The sequence below is a fragment of the Pungitius pungitius genome, chromosome 3 (assembly GCF_949316345.1).
Source record: "Pungitius pungitius chromosome 3, fPunPun2.1, whole genome shotgun sequence".
NCBI classification, from domain to species: Eukaryota; Metazoa; Chordata; class Actinopteri; order Perciformes; family Gasterosteidae; genus Pungitius; species Pungitius pungitius.
Genome location: NC_084902.1, coordinates 26,544,088 through 26,562,164, shown reverse-complemented (window position 1 = coordinate 26,562,164; position 18,077 = coordinate 26,544,088). Strand labels below are relative to the sequence as shown.

General features: G+C 48.6%; 2 protein-coding genes across 3 annotated transcripts; one reads left to right on the top strand and one right to left on the bottom strand.

Moving 5' to 3' along the window:
- Positions 1–504: 504 nt before the first annotated feature.
- Positions 505–5,152, top strand: enpp4 (ectonucleotide pyrophosphatase/phosphodiesterase 4). 2 transcript variants are annotated; one of them, XM_037456976.2, is made up of 7 exons: positions 505–715; positions 1,677–1,914; positions 1,998–2,399; positions 2,755–2,953; positions 3,048–3,221; positions 3,297–3,566; positions 3,975–5,152. In XM_037456976.2, exons 2-7 carry the CDS (start codon positions 1,678–1,680, stop codon positions 4,073–4,075), a joined length of 1,383 nt encoding a protein of 460 aa, XP_037312873.2. In that variant the 5' UTR covers positions 505–715; position 1,677; the 3' UTR covers positions 4,076–5,152. The 2 variants fall into 2 exon arrangements, with proteins under 2 accessions (XP_037312873.2, XP_037312870.2); XM_037456973.2 differs by having other exon boundaries at positions 507–715; positions 1,661–1,914.
- A 4,910-nt stretch (positions 5,153–10,062) lies between these two features.
- Positions 10,063–16,381, bottom strand: LOC119199697 (XK-related protein 6). Its single transcript, XM_037456966.2, has 4 exons — positions 15,760–16,381; positions 12,309–12,505; positions 11,236–11,653; positions 10,063–11,146 (listed from the first exon to the last, which is right to left on the bottom strand). Exons 1-4 carry the CDS (start codon positions 16,350–16,352, stop codon positions 10,642–10,644), a joined length of 1,713 nt encoding a protein of 570 aa, XP_037312863.2. The 5' UTR covers positions 16,353–16,381; the 3' UTR covers positions 10,063–10,641.
- Positions 16,382–18,077: the final 1,696 nt, after the last annotated feature.

Here is an 18,077-nt window from a genome sequence, read left to right as displayed (position 1 = left end):
AATGGCTGTGAGCATGCACTGGGCCATTCTCAACATTTTTAACCAAGATTCTACAAAAACGTAGCTGGCCTATTTCAGTTTAGCCTGAAGATGTTTTGCCCCCCCTGGTTGCCTACCTGGCAAATTGCAATGCTTCAATGTGAGGGGTCATTGTGTGTCCCATCTCTCAAGAGTTTCTATTAATTGGATGGAAACTGGAGGCACAACAATTCAACTTGTTCTTGCAACAGAAACACCCACAAACTTCTTCCGGCCCCAACCCCCAAAAGTTGATTCGCTGACTGAGCTGTCAAATTTGCCAGGCGTCCTATCAAATTTGACGCCAAGGTGGCCGTACCTGTCTTTAGAGTAGCCAGTTGTTACGTCAAAACAAAAGCCGTGTGTACTTAAAACTCGTTAATGAATGCATTCTGTGTCACTTAATTTTTTATCACAGTATAATGATTTCAGTAGCTAATAATATGGAAAACGAAACCGTAGAGGACAAAAGATAGAATTGTTTTGTAACGCAGTCAACGGATTTTTCTTAGTTTTAGATTTATTCTGAAATGCGTTACCGGAAGTAACTGGATGTGTCAGCGCGACAACGTCTCAGCGTTTTGTTCATTTTGAGGAAGTCCAGTGACGATGTCGTTGGGAAAGTGACCGATTAGACTTAAAAAAGTTATTCATCGACCCTGCCTGGAGGACAACTGCCTGTCAGCGTCCCTTACAGGTAGCGTCGTAAATTCAACTGCTCTCGCGCTACGTGAACGCTGAGACGTCAGCAAGCTAACATATGCTAACCGGGCTTGTCCGCAATGAGTGGAAATAAATTACACCTGTTCTTCAGTATTTCGTGCCTTTCGACTTCCGCATTGTCTTCAGCATTAATTAATTTAATTTAATTTTTGAGACGTAGATTTGTGCCTCTGTCCTCCATCTGCGTCCGAGGTGCGCTCACTTTTAATCTAGCTTCTTTACTTTGACTCCAATAACGCGCATCTCAAAGATCACAGCTTGAGATACGTTTGCTTTAAATTGTCTTACTGACTCCCTCAGTTCTTGAAATAATTAACAAAATACGATTTATAGAATGAAGAGAGTTTGCTCGGGCAATTCAAATATTGTGTGGAAATAGCTATTCGCAGTTTCTTGGGAAATTTATTTGGGATTTTGGCTCCTGAGAATGCGGATATAAACCCACCGTTTCTGTTTTTAGACTGGTAATACGATGCAATTGAAACCGGATGTGAGGTGACATGAGATGCAGATGGGGGTTTGCGCATCTCTCTTAAAGTAAAAAAAAAACTCACCAAACTGGATGCCACACTTTTGAGATGTAAAAACGGCTAGCGATTGTGAGGAAAAGAAAGCCATTAAGCATCCGTTAATGGCAGTTCTACTCTTTACACATACAAATAAAATACCCTCCCCCATTTAATTTCTCTTTATGAATTTATTTGTTTTACAAATTGAAGAAGTCACGCCCACACAGTGAGTCATACGTCTTATTAATAACACACTCCGAAGCCCAGGTGTCTATCGGTCTTAGAACTATAAGAGCTGGATGATTGCATTCCAGTTACAGTATTAAGTCAAAAGTGGCTTCACTTTCTCTCTGTGCTTCTGCATGTCAGAATTTACCTGCTGAACTGTTGATTCCTGATGTTTATGACAGTCCCACTGAATCCCAGGATGTTGCTCCAAATGCTCCTGGGCCTTCTGTGTGCCGTCGGGGCCTCGGGCGCCGACAACGGCACGGCGCGACCAGGCCCCCCGCCCCTGCTGCTGGTCTCATTTGACGGCTTCCGCGCGGACTACCTGAAGCGATTCCCGATGCCCAACCTGAAACGTCTTTACAGCCAGGGGGTCCTGGTGGAGCAGCTCACCAACGTCTTTATCACTAAGACGTTTCCCAACCACTACAGCCTGGTAACCCCCGCGAGACCTGTTCAGATGTTGTGAGCCGATTGAGTATCACGGGACAAAAATGAACCCAGGTTCTCCTCCTCCAGGTGACGGGGCTGTACGCGGAGTCCCACGGCATGCTGGCCAGCAACATGTACGACCCGGTCACCCACAAGACCTTCCACGTGGGCGGCAACGTCTCCGACCCGATGTGGTGGAGCGAGGCGCGCCCCCTCTGGGTAACGGCGCAGGACTCCGGCTACAAGACGGCGACAGCCATGTGGCCCGGCTCCGACGTAGCCATTGGCAACCGCACTGCGTCGCACTTCCTGCCCTACAACTCCCACGTGACCTTCCAACAGCGCCTGGAAAACGTGACCAAGTGGATGCTGGGAGACGAAAAGGAGCCAGGGGCGATGTTCGCAACGCTCTACTGGGAGGAACCGGACCGGTCGGGTCACATATTCGGCCCGGACAACGACACTGCCATGAGCCAAGCGCTGAAGGAGGTACTGTCATTTTTTTCGCTGAAGAAGCTCATTTGATTCTGATAAAAAAGGCTCCTAAATGTTCTGCTTTGAGATTCTCCTGTTTCCATCAGCATCTCCTAGTGGTTTGACCTGGAGCCACAAATATGTTTCAGAAGTCATGTCGCGCAATTTTAAGCAGCTGTCAATTAGCCTCGTCAATTGTGGCCACATACCATTTCGGTGCAATATCAAACCGATTTGTCTCAACTGTATATGCTCTACGTGTTCTGGCTCGGCGGATGTGTATTTTGACAAAGATTCGATAGATCAAGCCCTGCTTCACATTAGCTCCGCATGGAAGTTCAGTCAGGTGACTGTTTTGGCGTGCGACCAGGTGGACGCCAACGTGGGCCTGCTGATCGCGGAGCTGACCCGCACCGGCCTCTGGGGCCGCGTCAACGTGCTGGTGACCAGCGACCACGGCATGGCCCAGTGCTCAGCCGAGCGCCTCATACGGCTGGACGACTGCCTCCACCCCGACAACTACACGCTGGTGGACCTGTCCGCCGTCACGGCCCTCATCCCACGCCAAGGTGACCGGGTCCCCGAGAGACGGAAACAGGTTGTTTCTTTTTTTAAGGGGCAACCTTAGCTTACACAAATGCCCTTTTTCCTGTGCGCGTGCAGACCGGGAGGCCGTCTTCGCCTTGCTCAATAAGTGCCACCCCCACATGACGGTGTATTTGAAGTCGGCCATCCCCGACAGGCTCCACTACCGGAACAATGAGCGCACCCAGCCCATCATCCTGATCGCCGCCGAGGGCTGGACCATTGTGCAGAATGGGAACAAGCTGCCTCGCCGTACGTATCCTGTTTGCTTCCTTTGTGGCGCCATTTGATCGCCTCAGCCCACCGCTGTCCTTCCTCTCCTTTCAGAGGGCGACCACGGCTACGACAACTCCCTGCCCAGCATGCACCCCTTCATGGCAGCGGCGGGGCCCAGCTTCCGCCAGGGCTATCGGTTGGGCAACATGCAGAGCGTGGACGTCTACCCGCTGATGTGCCACCTGCTGTCGGTGCCGGCGCAGCTCAACAACGGCACTCTGAACCGGGCGCGGTGCCTGCTGGTCGACGAGACCTGCTGGGAGGTGCCCGTGGTGGTCGCCTTGGTGGTGGGCGTCCTGCTGGTGCTGACCGCGATCACCGGTGAGTCCGCGTTCACCTCAAATACACGGTGGCTTCTGTACAGCCACGTTGGAGCTTCTGCCCCTGCAGCCACCTCGGGTCGACATGTAGTGTTTTTCTTATCATATGTTTTTAATCATTAACTCAGTCCGTCTTTACATACATACTAGTCTTTAGACACGCACAAACACACCCACACACTCTCTCTAACACATCAACACAATTCTCTTTTGTTAACCTTCTTGTCAATCTTATTTTATGCAGTCATATCTTACGCATATTTGTTTTGCGTTTTTTTGTATTGTGTAATTTTAATTTTGTAGCAGTGAATGCTTCAAAAAATGTTCTTTCTCTTCCTGTATACATATAATTTGTTAGCAACAAAAATATACAAATATGACACACTCACACACCGGACTTGCTCTTCAGTTCTGTTCAGGTTTCTGAGGAACCGCCGCCCGTTGAGCGCGCGGCCCTTCCAGAGGCTGCAGGTCGATGACGACGATGACGACGAGCCCCTGCTGGAGTGAACCGAGCCGGTTACCTCCAGCCTAACCCCTGTCGCCTGCTCCTGCTCTCCAGAGGTACTCCACATGATGCACTTTACTGACCGAGTCCCCAGCTGCTTTTTTTTTTTGGTGGAGGTGGTGATCATTGAGAAAGGGAACTTTTAAAAAGATTTATGAGATGTATTCTTTATTTCCCTGAGGAAATTATTCAGAGAAAAACCTTATTTTGTATCTGCTGAATTGACTTTTATTTTGTTGTACTTGTAGTGTTGCTTGTTGTCAGCAGAGGGAGCCAGTAGCTAAATTATGATGTATTTTGTGTCTCACTGAAGAAGACAGCCTGGAAGATCATCTGTTGTGAAATCCTTTGATTGTGATCCGTGTATGCTGTTACTGTTTTGGTTACATTGAGTCTTAAGCCATGAAAAAAAAAATCCCATTTCAGTTGTTACTTTAACGTGAAGTGGAATAGTCTTTTCTATGCAAATATTAAAGTTACAATGAATTCAAAGTAATGCAAAATATTTAGGGGCACCAGGTTCTTCTCAGTATTTCTTATGCTTAATGATGCCTCTTTTTTTCGGTCAAAGGTTGCGCATCAAAGCCGTAACACTCCCACTGCCTCAAAGTACTCACTAGAGCAGAAGGCTGAAAGTAGACCCTAACAAATGCACAACTTCTTTTTTTAGTTAGCTTATTCAGAGGATGGTGAGTTTATTATGAGTGCCCTCCAAAAGAATAGTGGTGGTCGTTTCGTGAGGTTTATTGAAAAATAATAACATTTTAAGATATCAGCCTGATCTTCTGATGCAGTGCTGCTGGCATGCATTGTTATATCTATACGGCGTCCTTGCATCTGTTCATGTGCGTGAGTATGTATTTTTTTGATAATGTGAAGAGGAACCACCCCAGGGTCCAAAGGTTTTTCATATTTATGGGTGTCTGGTCTTTTATTTCTCCATGTTGTCTGCATCCATGCTGTGTTTTATCCATAAAGTTACTGTTCCTAGACTTCTAGTTCTCAGAACTGGTAAACCATTGGCATGTTCCCCGGCCCGTAGAGATTTCTGAAAATGAATAAAGTTTGTTGAAGAAATGTATCTTTTCTTTTTTTGTGCTGTGATTATATATAATAAATCTCAACACGTGTCTGTCAATGGAAAGTAAAGGCGACACACATTTGGAAAAATTAATTTATATTCCTTTATGTGTTTTTTCCTCCATCGCAGTCACAACATTACAATGTAATAAAATGATAAATATATAAAATCAACCTCAATACTGATGCGTGATACATTTCTGTATCGTGTTCAAAACCAAATGAACTGTACATTTTTTATTTTTTATTAATAGAACTTTTTCACATTTAAAATCTCATAATTTTCTATGTACTCGTCTGTATAATTGTAAATCTTTGTCTCTTCACAGATAAATAGACTTTATTTTCAGGAGGTATTGTAACAAAAATAACACATTTCCTAGTGCTGGCCACATGGAGCCATTGAAAATATCATTCAACCCTTCCCCAGAATGCGTTAACGGTTATCGTAGACACAGAACATACGGGTACTGTGATTTCGGGAACCCCGCCCTGCCCTCCCCCGAAATGACAAGAACATTCCTGAATGTTTATTTTTCTTGAGCTGACGCAGGAGCGGCTTTGAACACGGTCGATGACAGCAGCCATCATTTCTACAGTGAGGCAGGAGATGTGAGCCCGGCAGACTTTCATCGGAGTAAAAACTGTGTGAGTTTTGTTCCGCTTTGAACATTTCCTTCCTTAAGTTTGAAGAATGTGCTTATGTATTGAACGGTTTGGCATGTAGCTGCACGCTGTGAATTGGACCATCAAGCTATTTAGCCACGCCCCTAAGTCAAAAATGTCCATCCTAACAAATATGACTCTTAAATTGCTCCTTGACTTGGTTTTCCTCAAGAGTTGGTTCCAAAAAACCAAACTTGGATACGTTTGTACGTATCTAGATTGCATAATACTGTATTCCATTCCATCTTTGTTTCTTGGGGTATTAACCCCAAAAAAGATAGGTTACCAAATTTTGAAAATACTTATTTGCTTTCCTGCAAAAAGTCTGATTCTACACTCACTGACATAGTGAATATGAAGGAGTAGGCCGTTGACTTAGCTTAGCATGATCACCCGCTAAAAGGTCGGAAAGAGCTAGCTTTGCTTGTTCCAAACTCAAAGCTGGCATCTTCGCTTTGTGCTTGGCTCAGAGGCTGCTCGTTTGAGAACCGATGCATTAGCAGTTTTAGCATTAGCATCAACATTAGATAAAGAGTAGTCAAAATGGACATTTTTGCACTGTTAATAGATACATTAATTGACTTCTTCTTTAATCCTGTGGCAAGGGTCTCTCTTTGCAGAACAATTACAAACACATTTTTAATGTTAATCAGGAATGTGAGAGACAAGTATTACATTCGTTCATCCTAAACGGTCCTTTTCCAGAGAAACTGAACCCAAGCTTGGTTGCGGCTGTCTGGTAAGTCCCCTCCAGACGCGGCCCCTCCCTACAGATCTAATATCAGTGTGCTTATTCTCAAGACAACACGATGGCACAGACTCCTACGAAAAAACGTCTCTCTTCTTACATTCTGGATATTTATAAGGAACATTTACTATCATTACGTTTGATAGAGCCTAACCAACTCATGGAACATAGATCCAACTGAGGAGGGTTACCAGAAAAGGTATTTACAATCAAAATGCCAACCACGAGAAAACAAAAGGTACTTTAGCACATCGAAAATCTCTAGAGCTACTTTTTTTTCCAGGCTGAAGAACATGGTAGAAAAGCACGATCCTAACAAAATAAAAGCTCATGGTACATATTAGATAGATAGATACATCCACGTCAAGGTTTTATTCGACTCTGTCCTGCGATTATAGTACCATGACCTGAGCCAAACCGGTTCCTATAGAGGATTTCAGTCGCTTTTTTACTCAGATCTGGGTCAAAACTGGTCCGAGATCAGAAACCGCTTGGCGGCAGATCAAGAAACATCACGAGTGATGGTGATTTCACAGCTCCGGACCAAGCAGAACTTTTGGGAAAGAAAAAAGCATTACTGTCACACGCAAACATACGCACAGCCTAACCACAGGCCTCATAGGCTTTGCCTGGATTGATGCTGGATTGTACAATTTTATCCAAAGAAGAACAAAAAAAATGAGTTCCAGTTTTTTTTACGTTTTCACAATTGGATGCAGATATCTACATCCATCCTGGTTATTCCCTAGAGGTACATTACGTTCCCCCCCCCCCTCCCCCCGACCAATTGAACCCAACAACGAGCAAACCCGATGGAGAAAAGCGCCTATTAACTCCATCGAAATGAAATGCGTGATAACCGAATGTCAAAAGTCAACTCGTGGCGTATCACTCGTTGCACATAAACACTTTGTCATTTCTTCCTGCAAACAAAGACGAAAAGTGAAAACATTTACATCAATGTCCTTTTTCTTTTTTTGTGAAGGTCATTCAAACCCAGAACCTTTCTCTCTGTAACCCTGCATGGCTGTGGATGCGAAGCCATATACTGACTCTGGTGTCTTCTACATAGTGGATCTGGCTAAGGCTCCTGGTTTTGGGCTGAGGATTTACTTCTTTCTGCCTCTTTTTTTTACCAGATATGAAGGCGAGTGGGGATTCAAAACAAAATGGAGACAGCAAGAAGGTATGACACTTGCAATTTTGATCAGGAGTTTGCTGCCGAGTCTCAATGCCACATGGGAAAATGTGTGCGTAAAGAAGCGAAGCAATGCTGTTCTGTTTGGTGATGTTTTTTGGTTCTGTCGGACCTGATTTGGGTTGAACCTGTTCCCTGATTGTTTGGAGCTCTGGGAAGGTTGGCCGTGGTTTTGGGTCAGAGGTCAGTGTGCGAGAAGGGGGAAGCTAGCGAGACAAGGTCAACGTAAATCTCCCTTTTAACAACACAGAAGTAGGTACAGAGCCGTGACCATCTATTACCTCAAAACGTAAGACATTCATGCAATGACATCACCATCTGAAGTTTGCTGTTGTGTTTTTGCCCTTTTGACTTCTGTGCTCAGACACATCTAAACCCACGCTTAACGTTCATGTCAGAGTGTACCAAAGAATTAGCACTACCCTCCAACAGCTCATCTTTAACCCCATACACTCGATTGACCGGATGACTCCGTTTGAATGTGGAACACTCTTAACACATCTGGCTTCCTTCATCCCACTGTGACCATGGCGATAGAAAAAACATCTGTCTTTACTGGATAGCACCATGTGAATATTGTTCCCAAATTATAAATGGGTATGAGATTATTGGACATTGTGTGTGTGTGTGTGTGTGCACTATTTCTCACTGTGTACTCTGTGGGGGAAACCGTGTGTGTGTGTGTGTGTTAAGTGTGCATACTAAGCACATCTCCTTGCGTGGTAGACTTGCATAGCTTCTGCAGGACGGAGCCGTTGGCACAGCCTTGGCCGGTGACTGAAGGTAGTACTCAAGTTGCACCATGGAATTCAAAGAGACAATCTGCCCTTCTTGCACCATAAGTGCGTGTCTGTGTGTGTGTGTGTGTGTGTGTGTGTGTAATATTTGCACCATAGGAAGTAGAATTAGCAGCAAATTGACTCCGTAGCTCATTGCACCATATGAACACCGATGCTGCTGCTGCGTGTTTGCACCTAATGAATCTAGTTGGCAGCAAACTGACCAATTTTTAAAATATTTCGAACCGCTATAGCACCACAAAAAGTTACTGTAAGCTCTCTGTCCGTTTACGTTGGTATAACTTAAAGGGGTACGTCAACATTTTTGCGGGTCAGTCTCATGTTTCTTGATCCCCAAACCCAATGATGCTACCTAGATAAATCTTAGGGGCGCTAGATTATGATAAGGGAAGGTCGAGTGATGTTAATCGAGTCAGAGTTGCTTTGGGTTGAGGCTGACTACTGAAGAATCCCTCCACCATCTTCTTTGAACTTTATAAACCCTGTTAGCGCTCAGCCAGATATCTTTCTGTCAACCAACTACTCAAGTTCTTGTTTCAGCACAAAAACAATGTATGGTCCGTTTTACTCATTGAGAACAATGTAAAAATGTGGACGTACCTGCTCTGAAATGCATCTCCCTCCTCCACATGCCCGACCCTTTTGGACAGCGGCCATAACGAGAAGCATGCATGTATTATTTGTTGTAAAAAACAAAACAAAACAAAAACCTTCCCCCCGAATCTCTCCCCTCAGCGTAGTGTCGGTACCATCGTCCTCCGATGTCTCGTCTCGTGCTTCGTCGTCTGCCAATGTAACAGCTTGGATCACAGGGACCAACGAAGCGAAGACATAGACGATGAGCTGTACATCACAGCTCGTTCCAGTAAGTGACGAGTCACTGCGGGGGTCCGGACCATCGGAGACAAACTGGTGTGTGTCGGATTGGCTTAGCGTGAGGCCAACACAGACCTCATTCGTATACATAGATGTGGTAAACAAGTGATTAAGACCGAGTGACTAACATAAAAGCCCCGAGCATGACGGGAGTGGATGGGGATGAACTTTTGGATCACCAGACGGCGTAATTGTTTACAAACCGTGAAACAAGTATGTGCGGCCTTATGTTCCCTCTTGCATTTGGTAATATTTATGATGTAACCACACATTAGTGAGCCAGTCACACTTCATTTCTTCATTTGTACGGTGATGGTGCCACTTCGATTTTATTCAATTCTTCTGTTTCAGTTTTGGGCGCATTACTATCATGGCTCCAGCTGGGAACATGATATACGCTAATATCTCAACTATCTTATCCAACAAGACTAGCTGGATCACCCCCAGCTTTCAGTTTCAATGCTAAGCTAAGCTAAAGCACTACTATTATATACTATGTCCAAATATTCCTGTAGCGCAAACTTATAGTGAAATTATGAAATTCCTTGATTGTGTGCTTTCTCTCTTCATCTTTCCCATCATGCTCTGCTACTCTCCCTCTTCAACATACCCCCCCCCCCCCCCCCCCCCAAGAAAAACTGCTTTGCTTCCAGCCGATAACGTCACGGTAAATAAAAAACAACATCCCCTCCGTAGATAGAAAATAAATACACTACCTTTTGACTAGACTAACGACGACACGTTCACAAATTCCTTAGTGACGTTCTCACATCTTTTTTTGTCTTCTTCTACCGAAACCTGTGAAAGCGCGAGCGGCACAACGTAAACGGCTTCGACGTGAAGCCGCGCTCGCCTCTTCTATTTTATTATTTTCTTAATTTTATATGTATTTATATATCTCACAGTGGAGCACCAACTCGAGGTGACAGCTCATAGAGACCAGGTGACGAGTGATCAGGGGAGCTGGAAATGGAGCGTCAGAAGGAGAAGGACTCGCGCCGGAATGTGTGTGCGTCAAAGTGGGGTCGATTGCTTTTGTGTCTGTGTGCTTTCATCAAGTGCGACGTTGTGCGTCCAAACCGTCCTCTAAATCTGAACATCCATGTGTACGTCCGTGTTTCTCTTGGGGAGGGGGGGTGGGGGGGCGTGCTCGTGTGTGCTCAATGTTTGTGCGGCGACGGTGGTGACGTCGCGCGTGCGTCAGAACGAGGACTCGTACTGCAGCAGTTCGTACAGCAGGGGTCCGTCCCGGTAGCGGATGCCCACCGCGGCCGGTGTTATGTACTGCAGGATATTTATAGTCCTCCGCAGCCGCCTGTCCACGTAGTGGGCGTCCCACGCCGGGTAGCGCTTCCTGGGCATGTCGATTTTTATGAGCGGGCCCTCTGGCTTGGAGGTGATGGGCGCCGACCTCACCTGGAAGACGGGAAGACACGTCTCGGCCACGTCCTCGTCCGTCTGCGACTTGGACATGTGGGCCGGGGTGGGCGGGGCCGTGGGCGGGGCCGACGGGGGCAAGGGGAGACCCCAGAGCAGCTGGGCGCAGCAGGAGGAGGCGGGGCTCGGCTGCAGGTGGGCGCTGGCGGGGTGCAGGAAGCCGTAGTACAGCAGCATGACCAGGACGCCGCCGGCAAACGTCAGGTAGACGCCGCACAGCGCCGGCACGGCGTAGGAGTCGGTCAGCGCCGGGTCCCTGTAGGTGTACCTTCAGGACAGCAGGCGACACACAAATCAGCTGTCTGCTTGTACTCATCCTGTAACCTCTCAATATTTTCATTAAAACTTAAATCTCACCACAGGCCGGTCAGGATGGTGTTCTCGGCCAACACCACGATGTAGTACACCACCATCCTGTAGCGCGTGCGGCCCTCCTTCACGTTAAACCAGCAGAAGATGTAGACGATGCCGACCACCATGTTGAAGAGCACCTCCTCCCACTTGGACATGCAGAAGTCGGTGCCCCCGTGCACCACCCAGAAGGCCATGGCGCACCAGTGCACCACCACGAAGATGCCAAAGTAGATGTGGAAGAGTGAGGCGAAGAGGGCGAGCGAGAGCACGCGGGACGAGATGGTGAAGAGGCGCCAGAAGAGGTGCAGCAGCGCCCCGCGGTAGCTCATGCTGCGCTGGTCGTCGCGGGAGTCCCGCAGCAGCTTGTGGTAGGAGGCCAGGACCCAGGCGAGAGACAGGAGGGAGCCCAGGGAGGAGATGCCTACAGAGGGGGAGCAGAGGTGGATGATGACGTGGTGGCCTCTAAGCACCTTTTTGTGTGTGTGTGTGTGTGGTGTGTGTGTGTGTGTGTGTGGGGGTAAGTGTGACTCAATCAGAACAAAGTAGAATCAGGGTTTTATGGTCCGTGAAACAAAAAGCACACAAATTGATTATGAGTCACCCAGGGGGGAGGTTTGTGAGACAATTTAAGCACACTCTTAAATAAGAAGCGATGTGTTATGCTACAGAAACATTTGGTAATGACGCTTAATTGTGTGAGCCTGAAACATGTTGTTATTTTTAATGTCCCAGCTGCTGTGTGCATCCGCCCCCTATACTAGTCCCATATTTGCCTAACAGTGTCCTTAAACTCCAGAGGGAGTTCAGTTTCTGAATGGAAGAGGAGGCCGATTTGACTTTGCCCCCCTTCACACCTAAGATTGAGCTTGCTTTGTATGACTACCTGAACGCAGAAGCACTGTGGCCGCCCAGCACCACCTGCAGGCCCAAATTACCTCTAAGTGATGTGTACAAACTGCCAACTACTGTTTGTGCACCTGTGGATTTGTACACGCTGTGCGGTCTACGTGAAAACCGGGCATTGTGAGTGTTTTTTTGTTTGTTTGTTGTTGTTGTAAATGTGTGCGTCCACCCACACTGCAGCGTCTCGGCCCGGTTCTCCTGAATCATGATGCAGAGCTGCAGGACCAGCTGAGGCGCGGACTCCAGGAACGTCTCCAGCAGCCGCAGCATGTTGACGTCCGCGTACTCGAACATCATGGCCCAGTACCAGCGCCGCTGGTGCTCCTTCTGCCGCCGCGACATGATGCCCAGGTACAGAGTCCTGATGTACCTGCGGGAGATCAGAGGCTGGAGCGCTAATTACCAACACTTCTTGTTTTGATCCTCCAATTCCTTTCTCTCTCACTACTTTATTTAATTACAGTACCCTGAGTATATTTCGGTCTCAGATGTTTCTACAAAACCTGCACTGTTTAATCTTTCCCGGGTTTCATTAAGATGAGCATCTTTATGAACACACCTCTTTGACAGAACTCTGATCAATACATACTGAGTAGATTTTCTAAACGTGGGAAGCTACAGCACACGTGGGCGGGATGTAGGCAGTGGTGTGCATTAAATGGCCACCGGCACTCACAGGTTGTGTGTGTGTGTGTGTGGATGCATGTACTTATGTATCCATATGTATGTGCGCAAATCCTCTGGGTTCCCCGTGAGCGCATGACTAATAAAAGGTGAGCGGGCGTCATGGCGTGTGGCCTCCTGCATTACGCCGGACTCTGTGAGCATGTTTGAAACATAAAGGCTCAATTCATAGAACATAAATAATGCGGCGTCCTCGATACAAAATGGGCAGATACTTGTGGGAGGTCGATGATGCGTGGGCTTCTGGTTGTGCGGCGCGTGGAGGAGGGTGTGTCCTCCGCCTGAGAACTCCAATGCGATGGGAGCACAACTAGGTCAAAGGGAAAAGTAGGTCAAGGGCAAAGCCTAATGCCAACCCTATAAATGCCTTGAACTGAGATCTTCACAGCGGTTACTGGCCTGAACTCTGCCAATGTTTACGCTCTGTGTCTGGACCCAGATTGATCTTGGGTCTCAGGTGTTCATGCTGGGACAGCAGGAGTGGATCTTAAGACTCAACACGACCAGTTGGCGGGTGGGTTGTTGAGCGTATTTGCAGTTGTGGCTGCGTTTCAGCTCTTCTTCTCGTCATATTTCACGATGCCCTTTGAGTTTGGTACAGACCTTTTTCTATGTCTGCAGCAGACACTTTACATCAAATGACTACGTTTTAGGGTTCACTGTTTGCCGCTTGAAACCAGAGCCTGTCCCTACGGCCCACTTTGAGCAAACGCGGGCTACTGGTGATTGGCGATCGGGGGGGCGGGGGGGGGGGTGTAGCGCTTGCGATCTGACCGCCGAACAGTACGGACGCGGGTTTGACATATGTGCTGTAGCCCTTTTCCTTGAAATGATTTCACTTGGGACGTCTGCATTCGGCTGACATTATTGTCGCTACACACAAGACGTTCACTTGGACAACCATGCTTAATTAAAAGCAGATTATAAAGCTTTATTAAGGTATTCTATATCCTCTATACTCTACATTATGTCTAAGTGGAATGATTTGTCATTCTACGTTAGTTAACAGTTAGCCTGATCGCTCTCACTTAAGTAAACTTGATACTGATGGACAAATTCCTCATGGAAAAATGTGTACCATTTATTTATTTTATTCTTTTTTGTGAGTTTTCCTCCACCAGTCTTGCAATGTCAGCAAATGTAATTGTAGGTAAATCTGTGAGCGAAGTTGTGAAGACTCCTTTTTCTCCTGAAAAAAAAGGACTCCTTTTTCTCCTGAAAAAGGCGCCTGTTGGCGCTTGACAGGAAGTCCACCTCCACATTGTTTACGCATTTCCAGTTTTTGTGAAAAAGTTCTATTTGAAATATGTTCTGCAGAAATAAACACGAGGGTATTCACCCTGACTTCCTGCATCTTGATCCTGTCTGAGGGACTATTGCATATATTCCAACCCATTCCTATATTCTTCAGATACGTTAATGCTTCGAACCAAACCGTTTAGAGCCAATTGAAAGGATAATGTACACCGAGATTCTGTTTGTCCTTGACTTGAGAACAAACAAGGACAAATAACAGGAAGTCCTGGTTTTCACGTCCAGGTTCAGGATTGAGACTTTAATGTGCAGACACTTAATGCCTAACATGAAGGGAAGTGGTTTTAGACCTACCAAATACAGTAGTCCTACTCCCACTACTCTTGCTCTCTTTTCTACTCCCCTCCCCCAGTTTACTCGTAGTGTATGTGCAACCTTTTCTCCCTCCTCCTCCCCCTCCCTCCCCCCAAAGCTTCTCCATCTCTAAGCGATCCGTCTCAATCAGGCTGTACCATTTCCTCAGCCACAAACGTCCCCACTCCCCCCCCCTCCTCCTTCTTTCTTCTCCTTATCCCTGCCCCACAACGGGGGAGAGTCCATTCCCCTGCTGAGGGGAGAGTGGGGGGGACTACTGGGCGGGGTGCACAGAGGTAGAGGAGAATTGGGTGTGTCCGTGCGTGCGCGTATGCAAGGGACAATTTTAACCCTACAACCAATGAGAGGCAGAGGAGCCGAGTAGCACAGCAGGATGTCAAGACACACACACACACACTCATCACTCTCCCTGCTGTCTGCCCAGAGGCAAGTGGACACCATTAAGGAGTCTTCTTGGAGGGAGGGAGGGAGGGAGGGGAGGGGGAGGGAAGGAGGGTGAACGCTGTCCTAAGCTAGGAAGGAGACACAGTATTTCACTGCTGCAGCTTCTGTCGTAACAACATGAATAAGAGGTGCGTATGCGTAACCATGAGTACATGTGTGTTTCTGGGCTTTTCCGCCAGCGCTTTTAGCACCACATTAGCGCCTACCCCTGTCCAACTGTGCGTGCGTTTGCGAGTAACGGAGATGGAGGGAGAGGTGTTGCCAGAAGGGCAGATGCTCTCCCTCTTTGTACTCTCCATGCATGCTGACACTCAATGAAGGGCCGTGACACCGTTTTTTACACTCGTCTCACACACACACACACACACACACACAGCCCAAACTTCTGTTCTTCAAATGAAGCAAAGGACCCCAAATCGGGGTGCTGTCCATGGTGCTGAAAATTACACTTGGTTGAGGGCATATCACGGCACATTGGTACATTAATGTTCCCCCGACTACAGATAGTACAGCATGAGTTGCAGAATTCACTTTTCGTACGGGGACCCAAAAAAAGAACATAAAGTCCCGCTTGACTCTGTGGGATCAGAGTGTCTCTGAATTCCTCCCTGCCTCTCTGACTGTCTCCCTTAATCAGCTAACTGTCCTTCATCCCCACATAGTGAGTGAAGCACTGAAAGGGGGGGGGGGGTTAGAGAGGGTCCCTGTCAGTGTGAAGCACGCTTTGTCCTCTTCCAGGTATATGTAGACACCACTCAAGCCATTAAGTGGGTGTTTGTCTGCGTGGGAGAGGGGGGGGGGGATGGGGGAGCGTGTGTGTGGAGATCAGGTGCGTGTCGTTGTTTTTGACCCCCGACACCGTCTTACCTCCACACTTGTCCCAGCTGGAGGATGTGTATGGTCGCCTGCCACAGCCAGATGGTGGCCAGCTGCAGGCGGTCCCTCCCGGGATACAAGCACCCCAGGGCCACCGCGCCCCGCTTGGTCAGCCCCTCCACCTCCCCGAGCCCCCCGCCGGTGTAGTCCTGCACGAACCAGCGGAAGCTCAGAATCTGCACCAGCACGGAGGGCACGAGCACGAAGAAGAGCGTGAGGCCGAACCAGAGGTAGTCCTGCCTCCGGTAGTACTCGTTCGCCAGGCACAGGTCCGTGCCGACGTCCCAGAAGAAGACGATGAGGGCGAGGATGATCCAGAGGCAGTCCAGCCACAGCTGCTCCCGGGGCGGGCAGTGAGTCTCCCGGATGCCGACCCCTACGAGGGGCTGGCCCCCGCCGAGCAGGGAGCCGAGGCAGGCTGAGCGGCAGCCCCAGTAGCAGGCAGAGGTGCGGCAGCACTGACAGATGTGGATCGCGGCGGAGTCCAGCGGCTCCTCGCCGTCCACGTCGTACAGCTGGGCGAACCCGCCGCCGCCGTACCCGACCCCCCCGGGGGCTTTGCCGCCGTCCGACTGTGCGGCCATGTTCCCCTTGCCGCTCCTGCCCTCCTGCGAAACGCACGACAACCGCACCGTGGTGCTTTCACGCGGCGGGGCGCGGACACCACGTCACTTCCCAGATACCCGCTGTCCCCTTCGCTCCCGCGCAGGAGCGACTGCTGTGTCTCTTTCCCGCCGCGGGCGCACGGCGCCATCAGGGCCGGCGGCCGCGGTACGGCGGCTCCCCTTGTCTCCCGTCCGGTCGGGACACAGCCACCGGGCGCTCGCCCGCAGCACAGGAATCCGCACCCGCTCTAGTCCCGCAGCCCTGCATCGTCCCGTCCTGCGCGCTCGGTCATCTATGGCGATGGGGGGCTATGACGTAATGCATCTCTTGGGAACCCGCGGAGTGGACTGCGTGGATGTGCGCGTTAGTCACCGGATACCAGGAGCCACGACTCCGTGCTAGTTTAAAAAAAAAACTCTAGTTGGGGGAACCGCAGGACTCCCGGCTTCCGCCTCTCATCCCGCCCGCACTCCCTGCTGCAGGTAGCCGGCCTCCGCTCCTTTCCGCAGCTCCCAGCCCTCTGCAGCTCTGGCTTCCCCACTCCTCGCTCCTCTCACTCCGCCCCCTACCGGACGCGTCACCTCAACCCCCGAATTCACATCTGGACGCGGGCACGCGCACGTGCTTCAGCACATAATGGTTTGTATTTGGGTGGGTTGTTGATCTAATTTAATGAAATCCACTAGTTTCTTCTATAGAAGGAGGGAAAATGAGACTCCCAGCATCTGACGTTCACCTCGTTATCAATCATCATCCTTTCCTTCCTCCCTCCCTCTCTCCCTCTCTCCTTCTCTCTGCCCTTCCCAACTCTCCCTTGCACTATCCCTCCCTCCAGTGGGCTGATTGCCCCGTGGCTCCGCCACCCTAATCAAGCATAACACGTGTGTGTGTGTGTGTGTGTGTGATCCCTGCAGCGACATAGAGAGGACTTAGAGAGAAAGAGAGAATAGGAAGTGAAGGAGTTAGAAAGCCTCGGGGCAGCCGGTAGAGAAGAAGAGGGGTGGATTTAGGTGTTAGAAGAGGGATGAAAGGAATATGAGAGAGAGAGAGAGAGCGTAAAAGAGAAAAGCGGCTTCACGCGGGAGCTACTCCAAAGGATGAAAGGATTGATGGGGAGAATGCACAACAAAGAGAGAGAAAGCTGGAAGATTTTGGAGGGAGGGGGTCCGGGACAGAAGAGAGGGTAAAAGAGGGATTAAGTTACAAAAAAGGAAGTGTCAAATAAAAGAATGGATGATTTGGGGAAGGAAATGATAACGAGACAGAAATTGAGAGAATTGAAATCACGCTCGCTCTCTCTCTCTCTCTCTCTCTGTCCGCTGGAGATTTACCTCCTGGTTGCCATGACGACCGCGGATGTGCGGCTGGAGGGAGTCGATGGATGTGTGTGTTTGGTGTGTGTCCGACCCCTCACACTCCTCATCATCATCAACTATAGATGTAGATGTTTGTTGCATGTTTATTTTCAAGAATCAAAACGTTCCATCCTTTAATTCAAGGCTGCAGCTGGGTTTTTTTTAACAGTAGTGGAGCTAAAACATGGGAAATTACACACATTACGTACAATTGCAACCAGACAAGAACCCACCTCCCATGAAGGTGGCAATTACTAAATCAATCTGCTGAAGCGCCGAGATCAAACGCGTCATGGTGACTTGGTTTCAATTGTGTTGAACACAAATATTCAAATCGGGAATGGCAAA